At 42.9% G+C, this 21,939-nt stretch overlaps 1 protein-coding gene across 8 annotated transcripts in view; it reads left to right on the top strand.

Annotated features, from left to right (window-relative positions):
* The window catches only part of TMCC3 (transmembrane and coiled-coil domain family 3), a 100,352-nt gene that overhangs the window by 45,763 nt on the left and 32,650 nt on the right, over positions 1 to 21,939 (top strand). Inside the window, exon 1 of one of the 8 annotated variants that reach the window (XM_065670458.1) lies at positions 4,633 to 4,812. The exons of the other annotated variants lie outside the window; for them this stretch is intronic. Coding sequence (XP_065526530.1) covers positions 4,735 to 4,812 — 78 coding nt within the window. The 5' untranslated portion in view covers positions 4,633 to 4,734. Of the gene's footprint in view, positions 1 to 4,632; positions 4,813 to 21,939 lie in introns of those variants that run through there. 8 annotated transcript variants of the gene reach the window in all.

The raw sequence follows: 21,939 nt of genomic DNA, 5'->3' as shown, positions 1-21,939 counted from the left end.
CATATGCAGTACCAAAAGGAAAGGGCTTGACATTGCCTCTCATCAGACAGCAAGGGACACAAGCTAATAGGCAGGGGAAAGGAGGAAGAGAGAGAACTGCTACGCTCAACTGGAATTTTCCATTTGCTTCTCTATCCTTCAATTCCTATCAGTGTATCTCAGTAATACACAATGGCAGTCTTATGTTGGGAGGTTTTTCCCTGTGTAGAAAATGGGTATTCACAGAGTGCCCATGTCTTTCACATCCTGCAAGCACACAAAATATTTCTTAGTGAGGAGAGCACGAGGGAGGAGAGGAGGTGATGTCAAATTTTAGTTCAGTATCTGAATGTTTGTCAACATCTTCTGAATGTACGTCAGAGCCAGTGCAATCTGTAAGTGTCAGTGTGATCCCTTGGTAGTTTGTGCTGGGTACAGACAACCGGAGTATCTCCTTTCCTGTGGGTGTGAAAGGCTCATGCTTTGGCAGATAAACTGAGAACCGTGACAGTGGGCTCACGGATAACTGCAAGACCGATGTCACTCAGGACTCTCCCATTTGCTGTCAGGCTTAGAATTGGCATGGTGACAGTCTGTCAACACATTGACCTTTTCCTCAGAGGCTAGTTACTACAAGCTCTTGGAAAAAGCTTTGGAGGGCATGTTAAAATCTCTCTCAATAAGAAGCCCCAGTATCTTGTTTAGAGAACAAATGTTACCATTCTGGAAAAAGGGACCTTCGCCTTCTTCCTGATTGTACCTTTGACAATATGCTCTTGACATCATATGTTTAATTCCTCCCAACAAACATCAGAAAACAACATTTAATAATAGAGTTTTTAATTCTGGAGAGCTTAAGGTTCTCTGCAGGAAGATGTGCTGTGCTTCTCCTTTTACAAATACGGTAGTGGAGGTCCAAAGAAGCCAAGTAAATTGCCAAGATCCAGATTCATGATAAAACTGGAAAGAGAAAGGGGATAAACCTCAAGCCAGCCTCCTAATGACAGAATTTGCATGCCTTCCATCTCCATAGGGGATTCCTTTCTTGTGATATGCCCCAGTGTGTGTGTACAACACCATCTACAGGATTACACTGTGCGGGAGTTGGGTTTTGCTAAGTAATCCCGCTGTTCCCACTGCCACTACTTCTCCCTCCATGGCCTACACATAAATCAGTACAGATAGTTTATGGCTCACAGGTGGGACTGCTGTGTCTGCTGAGCAGGATCATGCAGCATGAAATGGATGGCAAAGACATAGCTTTTGGAGAGGAGACAGGAGTCACATGTAGAAAGCTTAGGCTCCATGTGACAGGCCTGCTTTGAATCATTTAATTCCAACCCTAATATCTAATCCAAATCTGCCCTCTTTCAGTTTAAAGCCATTCCCTCTTGTCCTCCCACTACATTCCCTTGCAAAAAATCCCTCTCCAGCTTTCTCTTAGATCTTTATGTACTGGAAGGCTGCTCTGAGTTCTCCCCGGAGCCTTCTCTTCTCCAGGCTGAACAAGCCCAGCTCTCTCAGCCTGTCTCCATAGGAGAGGTGCTCCAGCTCTCTAATTGTCTTTGAAGGGCTCTCCTGACTTGTGGGACAGGTGCCTCTACCCGAGGAGCTATTTCTCCTTCACCATCACTCACTGCCATGTGCAGCACTTGTTCCTAGTTGCCCAGCCGGCTGCCCATGGTCAAAGCTCCTCCAGGAGCCTTCCAGTGCCAGGGCTTTCACTGCTGGCACAGGACATTAGAGCTGTCGTTGCTGGTATGCATAGCAGTAACTGCTGCTGCTGAGAGCAGCACCCAAGCAAACGGATCCACAGGCTTGATTGGAAGGTGTGACCAGTGCCACACCTAGGTATTATGAGACTAACTGTATTATCCTCTCTTCTTAGAAACTACATTAGGAGAGACTGCTTTCTTCATAAATGTATTCATATGTGTGCTAATCCTACTGAGCTCAACCACACATGATACACCTCTAAATATATATTGCACATCCCTGCCTCTTTTCATCTTGAAGTTTCATCATATGGTGGCTGGCTTGCTGGTATTATTTAAATAAAGTTTATACTTAAAATAAAACTCTCAAACTTTTGACTGAACCATGATTTATAATAAGCCTTGTATTACTGAAGAGTCAAGCAGTCAAAGACTTTTATGTGCCCCTTTTCCAACTACTTCCCTCTCTATGCTTTGATCAACTACACCTGGAAGGGCTTAATAACACTCCCCAAAGTACCTGAGGAATAAGGAAGTTTCATCCTCGGTCCTGGAAACTGCACAGTTCCCTTTGGAAATGTGCAATTATGACTTCAATGAAAACCCCAAACCTACATTTGCCTACTGAATTTCTTACTGACCTTTACCTCTGGAATTCCCCCTGCTCTGGCACATTTTGAGTAATGAATTAACTTTCATGTCTGAGCTGCAGGACGGAAGAAATTCAGTTCCCATTTTAAATCTTTTTTGCAGTAGCCTTCTAACTTAAGCTGTCTCGTTACACTGCATGAGAAGTCATTGTCTGTGTGCCGGTATCCTGTGTTGTTTGGTTACTTTGATACTGCATTGGGCAAATAATGCTTCACTTAGTAAACCCACCTGGTGCTTAATTTGGGATAACTTTGTAAAGAAATGGTTTTAAAGTCAAAGAAGAAACACCTGCCAGGTGAGGTCTAGGATCTTATTTTTGCTTTGGAATTTCAGGTCATTCATTTTTGAAGACCACATTATGTGCAAACACCAAGGAAGCCCTTGGGTCAGATAATTAACCTCCAATCCCACTGTTATCTCCGAACATAGGACTCCAATAAACATGTAAATGCAAGCCCTCCTAGGACAGGTAGCTGTGTTGATTATGTATGTCTATATATGCACATGCCTTGGGACTGGTGCCATCTCCAGCTCGAGAAGAAAAGCAGCGAGACTCATGCATGGGTATTGTAACAACTGTACATAAAAGGTGAAATCCTGCTGCTATTGCAAGGGAGTCAGTCTGAAGGACTCCATATTACTGCCTCGTGTAACAAGGTCGAAGTGGTAACTCAACTTTTCTGTTTATTCCAGGAAAGAAAACAGTAAACTTCCTGTACAGCTTCCTGACTAATTATAAAACCAGTATTCTACTTACACTTCTGAGTAGTTTACAATTAAATTATGTAAGTCGTACTGATTTAGTATGTTCCTCAGCATAGGTATTCTCAAGGTAAGTGCAAAAAACAGTCAGGAACTCCACTCAACTCTTAGGAATTTAAGTGCATTGGCATACACATGCCGCAAAAAAACAAGTTTTCCTTGGGTGTTCATACATACGGTGTGAAGCTGCCACTGAAGGATTTATTTCATATGTGTAATGTACAAAAGTGGAGAGTGAACTGGTTGTTGTGCTCCACTGACCCCGTTGTAAAATGTAGACTCTGATTATTTAGTTGGTTTGACAGAATTTTTGTACACGCTTGTTGAAACTTGTAGGTATCAAGGGCTTTCCAGCAGCAGCACTCAGATGCATCCAGAGTGCTTCATACTGCTGCAAACAGTCAAAACCTTTCAAGTGAGTCTGCCGCAGCACAACATACTTAATACTTCTGGTTTCTGTCTTTCTTTGCCATTTGGACTTCTGAGCCTTTAGGATTTGCTGTGTTTTGTCAGGTTTTGCTGTAGCCATGGGGTCTAGGTTTCTTTTAATGGAAGTCAAGATAGCTGCTTGATGGCAAACCCTTCCAAGAGCTGAAGATTTAGCAAAAAGCCTGAAACAACCCGTGACTGTCAGCATGAGGAATGGGGCTGTCACCCTTCTGCCCAGCTATACCTGTGGGAGATCATTGTTGCCTCAGCTCCTGTTCCTTCCCCCCACCCCTCAGAAGCATCGGTGTTCGAAATTCATAGAATCACAGAATGGTTTGGGTTGGAAAGGACCTTAAAGGTCATCTGGTTACAACCCCCTTGCCATGGGCAGGGACACCTTCCACTAGACCAGGTTGCTGAAAGCCCTGTGCAGCCTGGCCTTGAATGCTTCCAGGGATGGGGCAGCTGCAGCTTCTCTGGACAACCTGTTCCAGTGCCTCAGCACCCTCTTGGTGAAGAACTTCTTCCTAATATCTAATCTAAATCTACTTCCATTCAGTTTAAAGCTACTACCCCTTGTCCTGTCACTACATGCCCTTTTAAAATGATCCTCTCCAGATTTCTTGCAGGCCCCCTTCAGGTACTGGAAGGCTGCTCTAAGGTCTCCCGAAGCCTTCTCTTCTCCAGGCTGAACAAGCCCCGCTCTCTGAGCCTCTCTCCATAGGAGAGGTGCTCCAGCCCTCGGACCAAATTAAAACTAAATTCAAAACAAGCCCGTTCCCTCTGGCGGAAGCTTGCTCCCACCTTCTTCTCCGCTCAGATACCCTCCCTGTTTCGAAGGAGGGGGGAGAAATACCACAGCCCCACGACCCGACCGATAGGCGCTACAACGGGAGGCCACCGCCAGCCTCACCCCTTGCGGCAGGAGCCGGAGCGCTCAGGGGTTAATCCGGGTGTGCCGGCTGAGGAGAAGCGGAGCGACGGCAGCCGCCGCGGTGCGGGAGGGACCGGCACGCCCGGAGGGAGGGGAGAGGCGGCGCCTCTCCCCTCCCTCCGGGCGTGCCGGTCCCTCCCGCACCGCGGCGGCGGCCCCGATCCCCCTTAGTCCCGTTTGGGCGGCCATTGGCGTGGCTGGGACGTGCGCTCAGGGTTTTGCCGGGCGGCGCTGAGGAGAAGGAGGCAGCGGCAGCAGGGCAGCATGCCGGGCAGCGACACGGCGCTGGCCGTGGACAGGACGTACTCGGACCCGGAGAGGCACCGGCGCCGCAAGGCGCGGGTGAGTGGTGTGCGGGCACGGGAAGGGCTGCCGAGGGCACCCGAGACCAGGCTGCTCGGTGGGTCTGGGTGCTGAGAGGCAGCCGCCGACCTGCAGCGTGTTCCCCAAGAGGTCTCCGTGTTTACTAGGTTGTCCGTCTGTCCATAAGGAAGTTTTTTTTATCAGTGCTTCTCTCGTATTCCTACTTTGGAGTACTCTGGTGCAGGGAGATGAAATGAAACGGGTTGTTGACATGGCAGAAACCAGTGTTCGAGATATAGCCACAGCAGAAACTATTTGGAGTGAGAGTAATACAGAACTTGCTCACCAAAGTCAACAGTGCTGATGACTTAATGAAGTGACTCTGTTTAGATTACACTGGTGAATACTTGGTTTTGGTCTAGTTTCTCAAGGTCTGTTTAATAAACTGTGGATCAGGTGATTGTCCCTAGCAGCAGAGAATGATTACAGTCCCCTTCCTGAAGTTACTTGCAAGAGGGCTGTGGCAAGGATGGATATCAGCAGAAAAAGTATCTGTGTGTGCTAGGGATGAAGTAAGAATATCCTGTATACTCGTGACTTAGGGCTTTATGGGATAGTTTTTCTTCTGGTCTGCTGGAAAGTTCATCTTTATCTTACTACTTTGATATTTTGCCTCATACAGCATAAGATCAGCATATAGGCAATGCTGGTAATCATTTCATGTGTCTAGTAGCCTTTGTGGTGAATATCCTGACGGTGATGGTAGCTGTCTTATTAATGCACAGATTTCAAATTCTTAGCTAAATTCTCAGCTCAAGCAGGTGTACAACAAATGGGGGTTTTCTTCCCATGCACTACAGGAAGATGTGTAGAAAAGGGGGTTGCTCTTGTGTAATACTGGCAGAAATTCTGTGTTCTGTGCTGAGATCCTGCATTGGTCGATAAATGAGCCCTACAGTTTGAAGTGGAGGATTAGCTGATTGTGAAGAAAGGCTGGTTGGGGGGGAGGGTGTCTTTTTTTTTGGGGGGTGGGTGCATTTTGGGTGATGTGTTTTGGTGCTTTTTTTATCGTCCCTCCTCCCCCCTGCACATTGGCAATACTTTCTATCCCTACAGCCCATTGATTGACAGTGCTGGAAAGGAGACGGTGTGCTTCAGATTGTTGCTGCATAATGAAATGGTTTAAAAATAGGCAGCTTTACTACTAGAGTCTGCAATGCTCTTCATAACATAAGCTGGGTGCACATGCTAGTCATAACCCAGTTAAAATTTATATGTCTTTCCTTTGGCTTTCTCTTTGAAAGCTGAACTGATTAGGTTTTCTTCATTGTTCTAGCTGTAAGAATAATATGCTACCTAGCTTACTGTACTTAGTCATGGAAGAAAGTTGCATACCTTCAAGAATGCCTTCTGGTATACTGCAGAGTTGAAGTCTATAGCTGATCTGCTTAAAAGCATGAAGTATTTTCATGCTTTTAGCTAATTTCAGTGTTGCATATTGTACTTGTGTAGTGAAAAATAAATCTCATGCTTAAGACAATTTCATGAAAGCATTGGGTTTCTGTCTGATTTGGGGTTTCTTTTAACCAGGTTTAGCTGCTCCTTCCCTTCCTGCTACCATGAGAACTGGATTAAGTCTGCAACAAGTTTGTAGAGTTGTATACAGTTGCATTGCTCCAGGGTTTGGGCTTTACAAGTTGTGCCAGATATCACAGAGTAAGAGACTAATAGCAGAGCAAAATAATTGCTAGATCTGGTAGGAGCAGTTTCCAGATGATGTCAAGAGCTTGCATTAAATCCATTTGTGCTTATTCCAGACAAGTAGGGGTAAATTGGTTGGATAACTTCAGCATTCCTCGTACTGCTTTAACTGGGGGAATGGAAATGGTCGTGCATCAGAGCAGCAACAACTGGTGATACAATGTAGAAAAGAAACAAGAAAGCAGAATGCTGTTTTTCTTTTAGCGACTGAATAAAAAGCCTTAGAGCAGCTGGAATTAAAGCTGCCATTCCCAAACATTCAGGGACAAAAGCAACATAGAGCATAAAACTAGCAATACAGAGCTTATGGGAGGATGCTCAGAGAACGAAGGAGGTAGGGAGACTTGCTTGTGTGAAGAAGGTCTTAGAGCTGAGTGTGTCAGCAGGATAGGGACAGTGTGTAGTAAGTAGAGTGAGAGCCATTTAGTGAAGTCTGGGGAAAGAGGTGTCACAGAATCACAGAATCCCAAGGGTTGGAGGGGACCTCAGAAGATCATCTAGTCCAACCCCCCTGCAAGAGCAGGGTAACCTACAGTACATCACACAGGAACTTGTCAAAGTAGTTGCTGCATCCCATAGTCTGTATAACAGGCTACTGGGTCCAGTTTTCAGGTGGGCAGCTTTTAAAGATCTTCTCCAGCCCTATAGGTTACTGCCTGTGTCTTTCAAGCCCATCTAAAGATTTTTCTTATGAGAAAGTGAAGCCTTTTCTATGGACAGGCAAGAAGACAGTTCTGAAACTGCAGCTGTTTATGCTGTAGGAGGGTATCATCCAATTCAGTTTGCAGAAGTGCTGACTGTGAGTATAGCCATCGGAGTTTGAAAATAGTAGAATCAGAGGGGGAAAAGGATTTTGAAATTCCTTCTGCAGCTACAAAGTTCTTTCATTGCATGTCAACAGGTCTGTTCAATACCTTTGTCTTTGGTGCTACATTAAATAAAAGATACCCTGGGCTCTGCTACCAACTCTCCAATGACCCATATGTCACATTTTCTGCAAAGTTCCCAGTGCCTGAAAGAGACAGAATACTTTAATGAAGAACAGCTGAGTCACTCTTAATGGGGGTGTGTAGGGGTGTCAGTGATGCCTGAAGAGGCCACGTATTTTGAGGGAGAGGCTGGATTCCTCCTCTATTCCTTAGACAAGTCACAAGAGAGCCAAGCTATGCTGTGCATGGCAGCAAGAGTGGAGAATAAAACTGCTGCTGCCTGTAGTGTAATGGTATCAGTGCCTTACAGTTCTGGTATTATGTGGTGGGTGTAGATTTACAGTTATGTGGTTACCTTGGTTGTGGTAAATCGTCCTGTTGATCCTCCCTTATCAGTAATACCTGGTCACTATAATCCGGATTCCTGCAGCTCACTGGTGGTACAGGTGGTTCAAGGTGGGCAGACAGCTGTGCAAAATGTTTCAGCTCTTCTGGGCTAATGCCGGCTTCACTGTGCTTCACATCTACTGCTAGTTGAAAACTAATCCAAGTCTTTCAAAATCAGGACCTAAGATGTGAAGCAGGAGAACGAGGGTTGCATTTTTAGCTGTCATGCACGAGGTACTGTTCTTGCTGGAATGTAGCTTGCAGGACAGCTAGAGGACTGTGGTGCTTTCTTAAAGAAACTTGTTTTTGCAGTGAGTACTGCAGGAGACTGCAGGTGCTCAGATTCTGGCTACACTGTGCTCATTGGACAGTGAGTTCACGCAGAGGTCTATGCAGTTCCAATAGTAACACTCCGGATGCTCAGACTAGCTTGGCTGTGCTAACTTACGCCTCATTGTGTTGACTTTTGCTTCTAGAGCTTTGTGTCAACCTTTCGAGGTTCTATTAAAGCTGTCATCTCTGAATGCTCACCAGATTGACTTATTTAGACCTCAGGAACCTGTATACACAGTTGGTTTTGGTACTCATCAGGGCATCACTCTTCACTCTTGATTGCTTGCCCCTTGCAGAACAAAAATCCTTCACATTTCATCAGGATTATAAATTTATATGTATGACTTATCTTTTCAACTCAAGTTAAACTTAACTAAATGAGTTCCTTTGCTGCATCTCATCAGACGTCTATGCAGAGATAACTCCTGCTTTCAACAAGTACCAGATGCTTTAGAGAGAAGTACAGCAATTCCTAATTATGTAATTTCTTGCACATTGGAGCCTATTCAAAACTTTCTCTTTATTAGCGGTAGACTTACATTTGAAATGGTAAGAATTCTTCCTTTATTTAAAACAAAAAACAAAAAAAAAACAAAACCCAAAACGTCTTACCTGGAACATGCATGGTTTATTTATTAACAGATAGAGAATCGTGATACCAATCTTTCTGGGCTTTCAGCCATAGTGAGGCTAGCAATAGAGTCAGTGTTTTGTAGATGAACTGATTATTACGTGATCAAACACACAAAAAGGCTTACATTAAAAATTAATATAAAGTCCACTTGCTTTTTGCTGGTGAAAAAACATTGTGTGACATGTCTTTTCTCATTTTCCGTGTCTCTTTTATGATCCCTCCCATTCATCTTGTCTAGAAATGAGGCAGTCTTTTTAATAATCTCTCCTCATGTGGCTCTCTTTCTAAGCCTCTAATCACTTTCATCATCTGTCCTTGAATTCCCTTTATTTCTGAAAATCTTTAGTATGTTTAGAGAAAGTAACATAGAAGTAAAACTGTAAAACAAACAAACAGACCCCCCCCAACCCCATAAACCAAAGACACCCCCCCAAACCAAACAAAATAACCCCCAAACTTAACAATAAACAAAACCCCTCTACCCAAAACAAAAAGCCGCCCCACCTTCAGCTTTTGGAGAAAGGGAGATTTAGTCTCCCAGTGCTCCTTCAAATTCAGAGCGCACTGTAGAAGAAATGCTTGTTCTGGGCTTTTGTGACTTATAACCAAATCTCCAGATATTTTGTGCTCAGAGAACTTACACACACTTTTCCTACTGTTCCCTCATGTTTTGACAGAAGATGATGGTAATTTGATGAGACAGAATATTGTTAAGACCTCCAAGCATTGGTTTTAAATCCATGGTGTATCTAGAAATGTATGAAACCTGCCAAAGAGTAGGCTGCGTAGTGCAGGAGTATTGGGAATAAGAGAGGGAAGCCATAATTGCAGTTTGAACCCAAAAAGACAGATCAGCTGGTGAGAACTGAAGCAAAGCCTGGTTTGTTAATTTTAAACGGTAATCATGTTTTGATTGTTTTGTCGTTGTAGAAATGTTTGGAAAATTCTCTCCTCATTTTTTTTGCTAGTCCTAGAAAGAAATATTAGGAGGCTTACAAAGTTAGTATCTCTTTTTGGTATACTTCAAGTTCTGGGATTAAATACATCTATAAGCTAGAGGTCAATTTTGGGTGTAATTTGTCATTGTCAAATGAAATAAGGAGGGAAATTGCTGCTGTACAGCTTACTGTAGTGTTGCTGTGCTCCCTGATCCTGCAAGGTGGACCTCTTTGGTAGGGTTACAAGCCATAAAGGTTGTATTTTCACACAGGCTAAGTGGGTGAAAGCAGGAATGCATGTTCCTGTAAAGGTTTAAGCTGATTTTTAGGTTTGGAAGTTTTATACTTAGACCTTTCATAGTTTTTGATGTCCACCTGGAAAATTGATGTCTCTGAAGATTGTACAGTGTCTGCTTTGCTTTGCTGTGCTTTTGATTCATCCTTATTGAAGTGGATAGTATTGCTTGCGGGACTGGAGCATCTATATCACCTCTTAAATGTTAGGTATATTAAAAAAAAGGTCACTAGGGGAAAATCGCCAACCTTCTGGTTTGCTTTCTTTTTGAAGGGTATGTAATTGTCCTTCTGTCAGATTGCCAGTGGTGATATAGGGGGATACCAACAGCTCTAGATCTCTAGCTTGCTTATTGTCCTCATCTTCATAGGTAAGGCTTTAACTAGGCACCACCTGGCACATTATTTGCATAAAGGCTGAGTCTTTAAGGTCTTGGTGGATTTGACAAATAACATTGTTCAGGCTAAAAAGACAGCCATTGCCCATTATCCAGCTTTAGGCTTTGGCACCACTAGCAGTTCTGCAGCTTTCATCTTCACCCGCACAGTGAGTTTGGTTTTGGGAAAGACCTGTGTGTGAGATGAGTTTTGATGTAGCGTTGGGCAATGGAATGTAAATCTCGCTTTTCGTTTATGTAGCCAGATAGATGAAACTTTGCCAGAGAGCACTTGCACTGTTGCTGACAATGGTTGCATATATCTTTACTATTGAAAGTTCTTTGCTCTTTCGGACTAAGGGACATCAATTTGATAGGTGGACCACTTGGTGGATAAATAACTGGCTGGATGGCTGCGCGCAGAGTTGTGGTCAATGGTTCAACGTCCGGCTGGAGACCAGTAACGAGTGGTGTCCCTCAGGGATCGGTGTTGGGACCGGTCTTGTTTAACATCTTCATCGCTGACATGGACAGTGGGAGTGAGTGCGCCCTCAGCAAGTTTGCCGATGACACCAGGCTGTGTGGTTTGGTTGATGCGCTGGAGGGAAGGGATGCCATCCAGAGGGACGTTGACACGCTTGTGAGGTGGGCTCATGCCAACCTCATGAAGTTTAACCGTGCCGAGTGCAAAGTCCTACACCTGGGTGGAGCAATCCCAGGAACAGCTACAGGTTGGGCAGAGAAGAGATTCAGAGCAGCCCTGCGGAAAAGGACTTGGGGGTGTTGGCTGATGAAAAAATGAACATGAGCCGGCTTCAGTGTGCGCTCGCAGCCCAGAAAGCCAACCGTATCCTGGGCTGCATCAAAAGGAGCGTGACCAGCAGGTCGAAGGAGGTGATCCTGCCCCTCTACTCTGCTCTTGTGAGACCTCACCTGGAGTATTGTGTGCAGTTCTGGTGTCCTCTGCATAAAAAGGACATGGAACTGCTGGAACAAGTCCAGAGGAGGGCCACGAGGATGATCAGGGGACTGGAGCACCTCCCGTATGAAGACAGGCTGAGGAAGTTGGGGCTGTTCAGCCTGGAGAAGAGAAGGCTGCATGGAGACCTCATAGCAGCCTTCCAGTATCTGAGGGGGGCCTATAGGGATGCTGGGGATGGACTCTTTGTCAGGGACTGTAGTGACAGGACAAGGGGTAATGGGTTAAAACTTAAACAGGGGAAGTTTAGATTGGATATAAGGAGGAAATTCTTTCCTGTTAGGGTGGTGAGGCACTGGAATGGGTTGCCCAGGGAGGTTGTGAATGCTCCATCCCTGGCAGTGTTCAAGGCCAGGTTGGATGAAGCCTTGTGTGGGATGGTTTAGTGAGAGGTGTCCCTGTCCATGGCAGGGGGGCTGGAACTAGATGACCTTGAGGTCCTTTCCAACCCTAACTATTCTATGATTAATATGCAAAGCCAAAAATAAACCTGCTGTTCTAAGGCCTGGACATATGGGACTCAGTATGCAACTGGGCTGACTTGTAACTGTGCATCTTACCTTTTTCAGACACTCAGCAAGTGAGAACTCCTCTAAGGCAGTCTTTAATAGCACTGTATATAGTCTAAGATTTAATTTTGGAGCAAGGATAAGAGTGGCGGGATATCACTACTGGCTGAGGCAGAATATCTACAGATTGTGAGCTGCGATGCTGTTGTTGTAGAAAGCTGTAATGAGGCTTTTTGTTTTCCAGAAAATTCCAGAAAAGTTTAATAGTATTGACAGCTGGCCAACTTTATTATTGCTCTGTTTCAGTGCTGCAGCTAGATAAGATTTCAAAGGGGAAAAGTTACAGAAACACTGCTGTTAATATATTCTTGCATTGGACACTGAGACCATGGTGTATTTTAATGGACCATTGATATAAAATATTTGGCATCAATTCTTAATACTTCTCTGTTAACCTTGAGTGCAGTAGGCATCTTTGCCTTGGCTTACCTGCTTGTGTACAGTTTAGTAACAGTTACCTTCCTTTGTAAATTTTTGTTTCAGTAGCTCTGGATGAAGACGTTACCTGGGGATGCAGAGAATTAATACTGTGCTATTGAATTAAAATAAAATTGTGATCATGTTGTGCTGAATCCATTGGGAACTTTTGATTGACATTAGCGGCCCGTGGAACCAATCTGAGACGCATTAGAACAGCCTTATGGAAAGTTGCATACATATTAAGTGCTCTTTATAGGGTGGAAGATGCTTCTTCCAGTTTGTATTACAGTCTCATTTAGCTTAAACCAGAACGGTGTAGATAGGCTTTAATCTTTGTTTTTGTTTTGTAAATACAAATTCTTGCAGTGGATGAGTGGAAACCTGTGTGGCTTTCTGGCAAAAGTTGTGATGAAAAAAGCAGCCGGTGTGTGTATATAAGGATTGCAACAGCTAAACACTCTGATTAACAATAACCATATGACGTAGATAAGGTTAATAGCACGATGGCTTTCAGAAAGGTTACTCACATTTACAAGATACTACACTGTTGGCTTCTTGAGCATTAAAATGAGGTATTTTTTCTGTTGACTTGCTAATCCTGTGTTTAAAGCAAGGCTTTTCAGTTGAAGATAGAGCATTAAGGTGGAAGTTGGTGTTTAAAAATAGCGAAGACTGCAATGCTCTGGAGTTAGTTTATATCCACAGGAGGTGTTGATTTGATTTATAAAGTGAGACAAAGTGTTTCACAGTGCTGGTGGAAGTGTGAGTCCTCCATTCTTAAGGAAAACTTGATGCTGCCCACCAACACCAAAACAGCAAGTAACATGGCTTACAGGAAATGTGAGAAGTCAGTGCTTTGGGGTCTGTACATTATTAGTGAATTTCTAAGCGGGCTGTCAGTGCAACACTATGATAAATACTGTGACAGGAAGAGAAGCCTTATTAGGGTAAGTTGATGTAGCAAGTTTCTCTGGTTTTGCAGCATTCACTCCTTTAATTCAAAGTTATTCCAGTACATGTAATACAGAAATTAAAATTAAGCTAGTGCTCATTGTTCAAATGTAAGATGATATAACTATGCAGAAAATGTTCTGCTTTATACCAGCATGTCTGTACAGGTGAGTGACGCCCGAAGATCAAACTGACAGACCAATTAGGACTGACTCCTTAACATTTCTCTAATTCAGGGCAGTACAGCTTAGTAGCATATTGTACTGTAAGCGTGCTGAGGACTTCCAAAGATTCAGTGCTTCACCCTCACTTCCTGCAGATAACTGTAAGGAAAGGCGGAGGCATTGGAACCAAGCAGGATCAGACCCAGTACTAGTCTCAAAGAGACATTTAGTCTTAGAGAAAACTGTATGAACAGATCTTGTTGAGTGAGAGTTGCCAAGATCAGTTGTGAGGAACATTTCTTTTCTAAGAAGGGCCAAAGAAGACTTTGTTTACTTACTCAAAACTGCTCAGAGCTATCTTGTATCAAGTGCCTTAGCAGCACCCTAGCTAGCATGGAGCTCCTTCACCCACCCTGCGGTCATACTGTGCATGCAGGTTCTGCATCTCTCCCAGTGCCAAGCTTACTCACTCCCTGTCCCAGGGCTCAGGAGCAGGGCACTGTGGGGGTGTGACTGGGCAGCTTTCAGTGGCTTTTGGCATGAGCAGGGCAATAGCAAGGAATGGTGAGGATAGCAGGGAGACATGATGGAGAGGGGAGCAGAAGTGCAGCCTCTCACACTCTGCCCAGGATGGAATCATTCCCGCTTGCTGTCAGTCTCTCACTTTTTTAAAAAGAAAAGTATCTAAATGTTGTAGATGCTGTGAGAGAGACACAGAATTCCATCTGCAGGAAATGAATGTACTGGTCTGGAGCCTTTAAATCCACATTTTGATGTTTGTGCTGTATGTGGACACTGAATTATCAGTGTCAATAGTGTCATACTAGTGTCAATGTTATGATTATTATGAAGAAATAAATTATCAGTATCTTGTGTAAGTCTAGAAGAAACAAGAGTTTGAATCTGAAAATGATAGTAACCAGGAAAGGACAAGAGATGCGCTTCTTGGTGCCGGGGACAGGGCAAAAATAAAAAAGCAGAGGAAAAAAAGGTAATAAAGCATTGTTAGTGTGAGAGTGTCTAACTGCAGTAAAAATATTAAGCAAGAAATGTACACTGTTGCTGTGATAAGTGTTTTTATTATGGCATTTTGTTGCAGGAAAGCTTTCTAAATGTCAAAACCCTTTCTCTCATATTTACCGCAATTCTACTGTTTACCAGTAATGTTCTGATACGTTGGGTTGCGAAGAGGACGCATCCTCTATCACAAACCTTTGGATTCTCTTTGGTCTTGTAAAATAAACTTGATTGCAGTTCTTGAATTATGTATCTGGCTTGCTTGTTTGTTTGTACCAAAGCAACTAAGAAGAATCTGCAGTGTGTTGAAGCAAGAATGAAAAGTGTCGACTTGGCTAGAATCAGGCAAAAAAAAAAATGTTCCAAAGGCCAGATGTAATTTTCTTGTCTCACTTCTTGACTTCACACAGATGACTTGAAAATAAAAAGCTCCAATACTTGGTATTGTTCCAGTTGCTGATGCATGTGCAGAATATTGGGAGCATGTGGTTCTTACCACGTTAGGAATCTCTGTTTTGTTAGAGGTTTTGGCAGGACCAACACAGTTCTGTGTCATAGTTTTCCTTGGTATTTGTTGCTAGATCAGCAAAGTTATCTGTTCATCAGGTTTCCGATTTCTTTCTTCCCTGTTTTCTGCCATGTCCAGAAAAAGTGGTTATCTTTCTTTGTTGCCCCCTCCTCTCATATGTTAAGGAAGAAATCTGGCTACATCTTGTCACCTATAACCTGTCCTTTTTTGGAACAGATGGCAAAATTTCACGCTGATGAACAAAAGAAGGATGACAGCCTGCTCCTAAGATACAAGTTAAAAGGGTATTCCTAGGAGTCTTTTTTAAAGCCACATAGTAAACAGCAGCAAACTGATTCAGTAGCTGCCAGGCTCCTGTTGTGCTAAAATGGATCGAGAAGGTTGCAAGTGAGTTTGCCATACTTTTAAGTTGATGTCCTGCTCAGCTTTTTGTGATGGTCTCTGCAGTAGAACTTTTTCTTCATACATGCATTCATGCAATGGGTGATACTCGGGCACTTCTGATACACAACATCATCACAGGCAGGACCTGATGAGGGGTTGTGATTGTACAAGAATTATGCTCCTTCTGTCCTGTGCAAGAGGGTTGGATTTTGTAGCCTTTTATACCACAGGCATGGAAGGGCTGGGGGATGAGAGAGAGTGAAAGCATTTATTAAGACCCAAGGGAGATTTAAGAAGAGTGAAGAGAATGAGGAGATCTTTGATAATCAGTGAGAGTTTCTCTTTCCTTTGCCAGTAGGTATATGAACAAATTCTGAGCCTGTCCTTGTTGGCCCTTGCATGTTTTAATTCCATAAACTGTATGGATGTGGTTGCAAGTGATTTGTCTTAGCTAGTGCTTACTGCTACTGGTAAAAGAGATGTGCCATTATCAGGTCATTCCGTTGTGCCTTTCCAGTGTTAAGTGCTACGGAATTCTCTCCCTGGTGCACAGAGAGATCCCATTGAGCAAATCTTTTATTTCTGATATTTACGAAACTGGCTTCCTATGGATTTCTACCTGAGGGGCATCATCTGGTCTTGCAATACAAAATTAATGTAGAAGAAAGAGGCATTATTTCCTGTGTAGTTTGGGTTTTGTTTCTTTGGGGTTTTTGAGTCCAAGCAACTCTTTTTCTCTCTTTTCACAGAGGAACTGCAAGGGTTGAATTGCAAGTGAATTCAGGAGCATGAATGAGACATGAATTGACAAAGCTTGATCTGAAAGTGATCAAGTGGAATCTCTAGTGACATTCATAAAACTTGGTGTGAAGCTTTTGTTTGCAGTTTGTTGGTGTCATAAGCTATGACATTCTTTAAGGTTTGGGAAGCTGGGCTTTGAGAGCAGTAGCTTAGAAATGATTCTGTCTCGAAATGTTTTGACCTATGTTGTCACTTCTCGTGCAGACTTTAGGTGGGATTTCTTATTTACTAGTGAGTATGTACATTGCACCGTAGCATATATGTAAACTACTTTTTAATTTTGAAGAAGTACTCTTGCAATGAAAATCCACCCACTGGTGGTGTTTTGAAACCGATAGCCAAGCCCTTGTTTCAGCTCTTGTTTGGACTTGAGAGAGTCAACTAGCTTAGTATTTCTGTGCTCTGCGCCCTTATGTGCTGTGGCAGTTAGTGTCAGGGAAGGTTGAAGTTCAGTGATTTGCTTGAAGAGAATTGATGTTTTCAGATGCAGTCTGGAGCAGTGGTGACTGTTGACCTGAGGCTCTGGTGGCAGGGCTTCAGGCTACTGTGGCAGCTTTCAGCCACTGTGTGATGACAGGAGCCATTTACCTCTGAAGAGTGTGTGACAGGGGAGGGGATAAATACCATGAAGGATATGTATTTCAGAATCCTTAGCCATAGGGGTGGATACTTAGTCTGACTTTTGGGGGGTGATGGGGGGTGCTGGTGGTCCAGAAATATCCAGTGGATGCATGTTCTTGTTTTCCACAGCAGGCAGATTTTGAGACTATCTGCTATAGGCGTTTCTTCCCCCCAGAAATGTGTATGTCATGTGTTTGAAATTGGACATTAGCTTTAAAGGTAGCTGTGTTGGGCACCCTCTGTGGCTGAGAGGGGCACAGCTCTTGCAGGAATCAGTCTGATCTCTGTCGATTTGGTAGAAGCTCAGAAGCTTAAACTAAATCACATACGGGGGTATCTGAAGCTGGACGAGGCTAAATCCAGTCTAAATAGCTGCATGGCAGTGGATATTGCAAGCACTGCATAAAAGATGCAAGTTTCACCATTTTTCATGCATTATAGAACAAGATGTATGTATTGAATATCTAGGCATGTGTGCCAAATCAGCTTCACTCTTGAAGAACTTGCAGTTCTTTTGCAAAGGCAGAAAAGCAAAAGGCTTTTCTGGCTGTCCCTCTTGCACAGTGCATTCTTAATATTACTGATCTTCATTTCACTTATGCAGAGCTACTGTTTTAGGGAAATTTTTTTTTTTTTTTTTTTTTAATCTCTCTCTCTTGCCAGCTTTGCTGTTATGCGTAGAAACCCTTGGTCTCTGGTTGCTCAGAAATTTGGCAGTACAGGATGTTACCTTTCCTTTTCGCTCTTCTCTCTGTTTTAGCTTTTTTATAATTATCGTAGAGTGCTCCTGCTGTGAGTACTGTACAGAAAAGCATTCTTTGGGTAGGTAAGCCAGAATTAAGTTGTGGAAAGGTTGCTTTTTTTTGTGAAGGAAGAAGGGTGAGAAGATACTAATGTGTGATTTGGAAAGAAGGAGATTAATCTTCAGTTTACCTTATCGCTACTGCAAGAGAGTAAAGGATTGTTCCGTAAATCTATAGGGCTTTTTTTATTACTTATGGTAGCAGCAGTGCTTCTGGTAATGTTAAGTTTAACAATGTTTTGCACTTTGTTAGTGGTGCATTGAATTGGAATTAGACTGGAACTGACTTATGTGTGTTGTCATCTTGTATGAGACTTGAGGCTGCAAGCAAATGAGTCCATATCCTGTCAGCTGTATCCTGCTCTTGGGTAAACCAGCAGCATGGTGGGCAATTTTGGTGGTGCAGGATTAGGCCTTGTACAGATGCTATTTGTAATAATGTCATTAATGAACACAGGCATTTATGAACTTTTAGCATGGCAGAAAATAGTCCGAGAGGCAAGCTTCTAGTGATGGGAACTGGGCACACACAGCCACGGGGTGAAGTATTTGTATTGTCTTGTTATATGTGCTGGTGGTGGGGAAAGAAATCACCTTTTCAGCAAGGTAAGCATGTATCACAAGGGTCAGAAATTCAGGACTTGATTTTTAAAAAGCCTAAGGCAGGAATTTGTGTAGGAATTCTTAGAATGTGTGATTGGAAAGTGTGATTGCACTTGTTTCTTTTATGTATACTTTGGGTTTGAAATAAGCTGGTTTGGTTTTCAGTACATTTTTCCATTAGTTTAGGGAGTTCACCTTGGCCTTGCGTAAATTACAGCAAAAGATATACTGATAGATCATATTAGAGATTATTCCTCATGTGTCTGTCAGACCTTGCCAATTAAAACGAATGCTCCCTAAGGAGCAGGAATCTGGTTTTCTAGGACTGCGATGTAAAGTTGCATAGTGTTTTGAGCGTGCACAGCAAGTCTTCATGTCTTGACAAGAAATGCTGGATGATGTTTTCAGTGACATTTACATGTCGTTTACATGACACTACTTTGTGCCCAGACACTGACAAGTATTAGGGCTGTCCTGTCAATTTTGTAGTGTGGCTGAAAAAGGAATGTGTGTAGCATAGTGGCAGGGGTGGAAGGGCAAAGAAGGCTGAAGTCTGAGGCTGAATGACTGTCTTGGAGTACTGCTGTTGCATCAAGGGACATACAGGATTTGTACTCAGTGGCTTCAACAGAGGTCCAAACTAGAGGTTGTCTGAAAAAATGCATAACTTAATTTGCATAAATCCTGCCCTTCCAGAGACAGATAATACTGTGCCCTAATTCCTTTGAAGCTCTCAGTTGATCTTCTAATTTCCTCTGTTCCAATCCTCAGAATAAGAATGCATTAGTTACCTTTGTAAGTGCTTCTTCAGCTTGATCTGTCAGTGATTTCCCCAAACTGTAATGTTGTCTTTTCAGAATGTGCCCTGTAATCTTCAGTATGTAATTGCTTTTGCTATTCTTGAATAGACATTTTGAAGAGAACTGGGGAAAGGAGGGAACTGGGGGAAAGAGAAAATTTTTACCCTTTATCTACAGTGCTAGTTAAGGAAATCTGGGTCTGATGCTCATCACTCCTCAAGTGTAAGTGTATAGTTAATATATGTGCCTGCTTGCTTGTGATTGACAGTACATAGGGAATTACAGCACTGGTTCCTGTCCCTGCAGACACAGAGGATTTTTCCTCCTTTGGTCTTTCTCTAGCTGTGAGAAAATAAAGGTTGTTAGCTACATACCATTATTACAGATGCTGATTGAATTAATTTGTACTGGAGTTATTAATATGGAAACTAAAATCTTAAGGGTTAGAATTTACCTTTTTAAAAGTGGAGAAAGTAATTTTATATGTAAAATAGAACCCTCCTACTGTTTTGGGTCTGAGTTGGGTTTGGGGTTTTGTTTCTTGTCTGTTTGTTTTACATTTATGTATGATTTTAGGAAAATAAAGGACTACTATTAATTTGTAGCCTGCCTAGTAAGATGATTTAAAAATGTCACATAGAGTTAGCTTCACTTTATTAATATCCCTTGCACACTGCAATAGAGTCTTAATATCTATTTTTAAGAAAAAGTTTTTGTCTCTGGTTACATGCTGTGTAGCTTGCTAATTTTAGGGTGTGAACTCATGGTTTAGTGAGACAAAGTTTTAATAGCTGTGTCTGAATACTTGCTTAAAATTTATCACCATGTTTCTCTGTAGGGCCAAATATGTAGCTTATAATGTTACTGTTTTGTTGATAGATAAGCATATACTTTCATAAAATAGGATTTATGAGTTGGAAACGGGGAGAAATTCTCATTGCAAGATTTGGAACAGTCTCATGTCTTAGTATACCAAATAATCATATCAGTGTGCTTTAATGCTGCAGAGTTAGAATTGGCTTGGAAGTATTGTATTTGAACTGAGCTTTTGACATTTCCATGTAAAAGGTGGTGAACTTCTCATTTATTTTACTAGACAACATAAGAAGCAATAGCTTTATTTCCTGTAGTAGTTATTCTTTGCTAAATTTGGGGAAACTTCAGTTTTAGAAAGCTAGTGCCTGGTACCCTGAAGTGCTGTGACTGATGGCTGATTGATGGCTTCGCTTCACGAGCTAAGATTTGGGAAGGGCTTTACCCATGCTTACTACAAGCGCGATGAGGACAGAAAGGGCAATGTGGGATAGGCAAATCTGCTTGGAAAAAAGGCTGTTTGGTCATTCAGGATGCTTCCAAACAAGACTCTCATCTCCTGGGTCAATCTCAAGCGGCCAGTGTCCTGAACCGTCTGGATGCAGGGTTGGGTCTGCAGTTTCCAGTGTACCATATCACCTGCCGTTTCGTCCCTTGCCTGTTGCTACAGGGCTTTGCAAGTGGGGGTAAACCCTTCCAGCCTGCGCAGTGGATTTTTTTAGGTGAGGCACAGCATGCGTGGGACTGGCCCCACCCTTTACACCTGAGGTTTATCTGCCAGGGCCCAGCGAGCTTGGACAGTGACAGCAGAGTCCTCAGGTCGTAGGTTTGGTTAGAGTGTCCTTCTCTTAGATGGATGGCCTTACAAGGCTAGACGAGCTCCATCTGCCTGGGTCTGGAGTTAAGAGTTTTCCTTCTCCTGGGAGTATCGCTATGTCTAGGCGGGATTTCTGTGATTAACATCCTGGGAAGATACAGTTCTGAGTGCTGTGTGATTTACGTGCTAAAATCACGTCATTCTCTGAAATGCCTTTTCCTCCTGGGGCAGACAGGTCTATCTGTTGACATTATCTTCACGACAGCAATAAGATTTAGGAGACTGTCATGTTAACAAAGGTACAAAGTGTCCTCAATTCAGCAGCTCCTTTCCAAACACAAAAAGCCCTCAGCATTATCACAGCAGACCTGCTTGCTTCTTTGCATGTTGAATGCTCAGAAGTATTCCTTAGGCTAACACTATGCTCACCTTTCTTCTGCCCTAGTAGGTGTTGCGTTGTTTATTCAGCCCTTTGCCATTTATAAAAGGGACAGTGATTGAACATGATGCTCCTGCAGTCTCCGTAAGTGTATGTTATATATTCTGCATCAATTCCATGTAATAGTTTTTTCAGAACTGAACAAATTGACAGTGTGAAAATATTGCCATGTTCTGGTATTTGAACTTCCCAGAAGATACACTCCTATTTTTATCTCCTTTTTCTGACTTATGTCAAGTCATCCCCATGTTACCACACAAGTAATGGATTGTCTACTCTTGTGGCAAGGTGTGTTCTTCATGCAACATGGTGCTCTCAGGAGAACCTTTCCTCCCCACCCCCCCCCCCCCCCGCCACATACTCAGAACTTCATGGGCTTGGCATGCTGGGTGCCAGGTGGGCTTCCCTAAGTGCTAGACATGAAAATGACCAGTTTGCATGAAATACATACTTTCAGTAGTAACAATTTTAGTCTTGCGGTTATCTGTATCTTGTGGGAGAGAAGAGAGGACAATGATTTTATTGCCATAAAAATGGCACATAAAATATGCCATCGTGTGTTATAGTTTTGTACGTATGTGTACACATGTGTGTATTTATATTATTTATACCCTGTCTATGTTTTATTTAACCTTTTCCTTGAAGCACCAATATGAAAATGATTATGAACTGAAGGATGAATATTGTATTTACCTTAGAAAATCAGGATGATCTTTTCCTCCAATGTTTGGTTTGTGGAAAAAAACCCACAAAAACTTGTCAAACTGCACCATGTGAAATGCATGGAATATGGTTATTTTTCCT

Source organism: Lathamus discolor, chromosome 1 (assembly GCF_037157495.1).
Source record: "Lathamus discolor isolate bLatDis1 chromosome 1, bLatDis1.hap1, whole genome shotgun sequence".
NCBI lineage: Eukaryota > Metazoa > Chordata > Aves > Psittaciformes > Psittacidae > Lathamus > Lathamus discolor.
The sequence above is the reverse complement of the archived record's forward strand: the minus strand, read 5'-3'. Positions and strand labels throughout refer to the sequence as shown.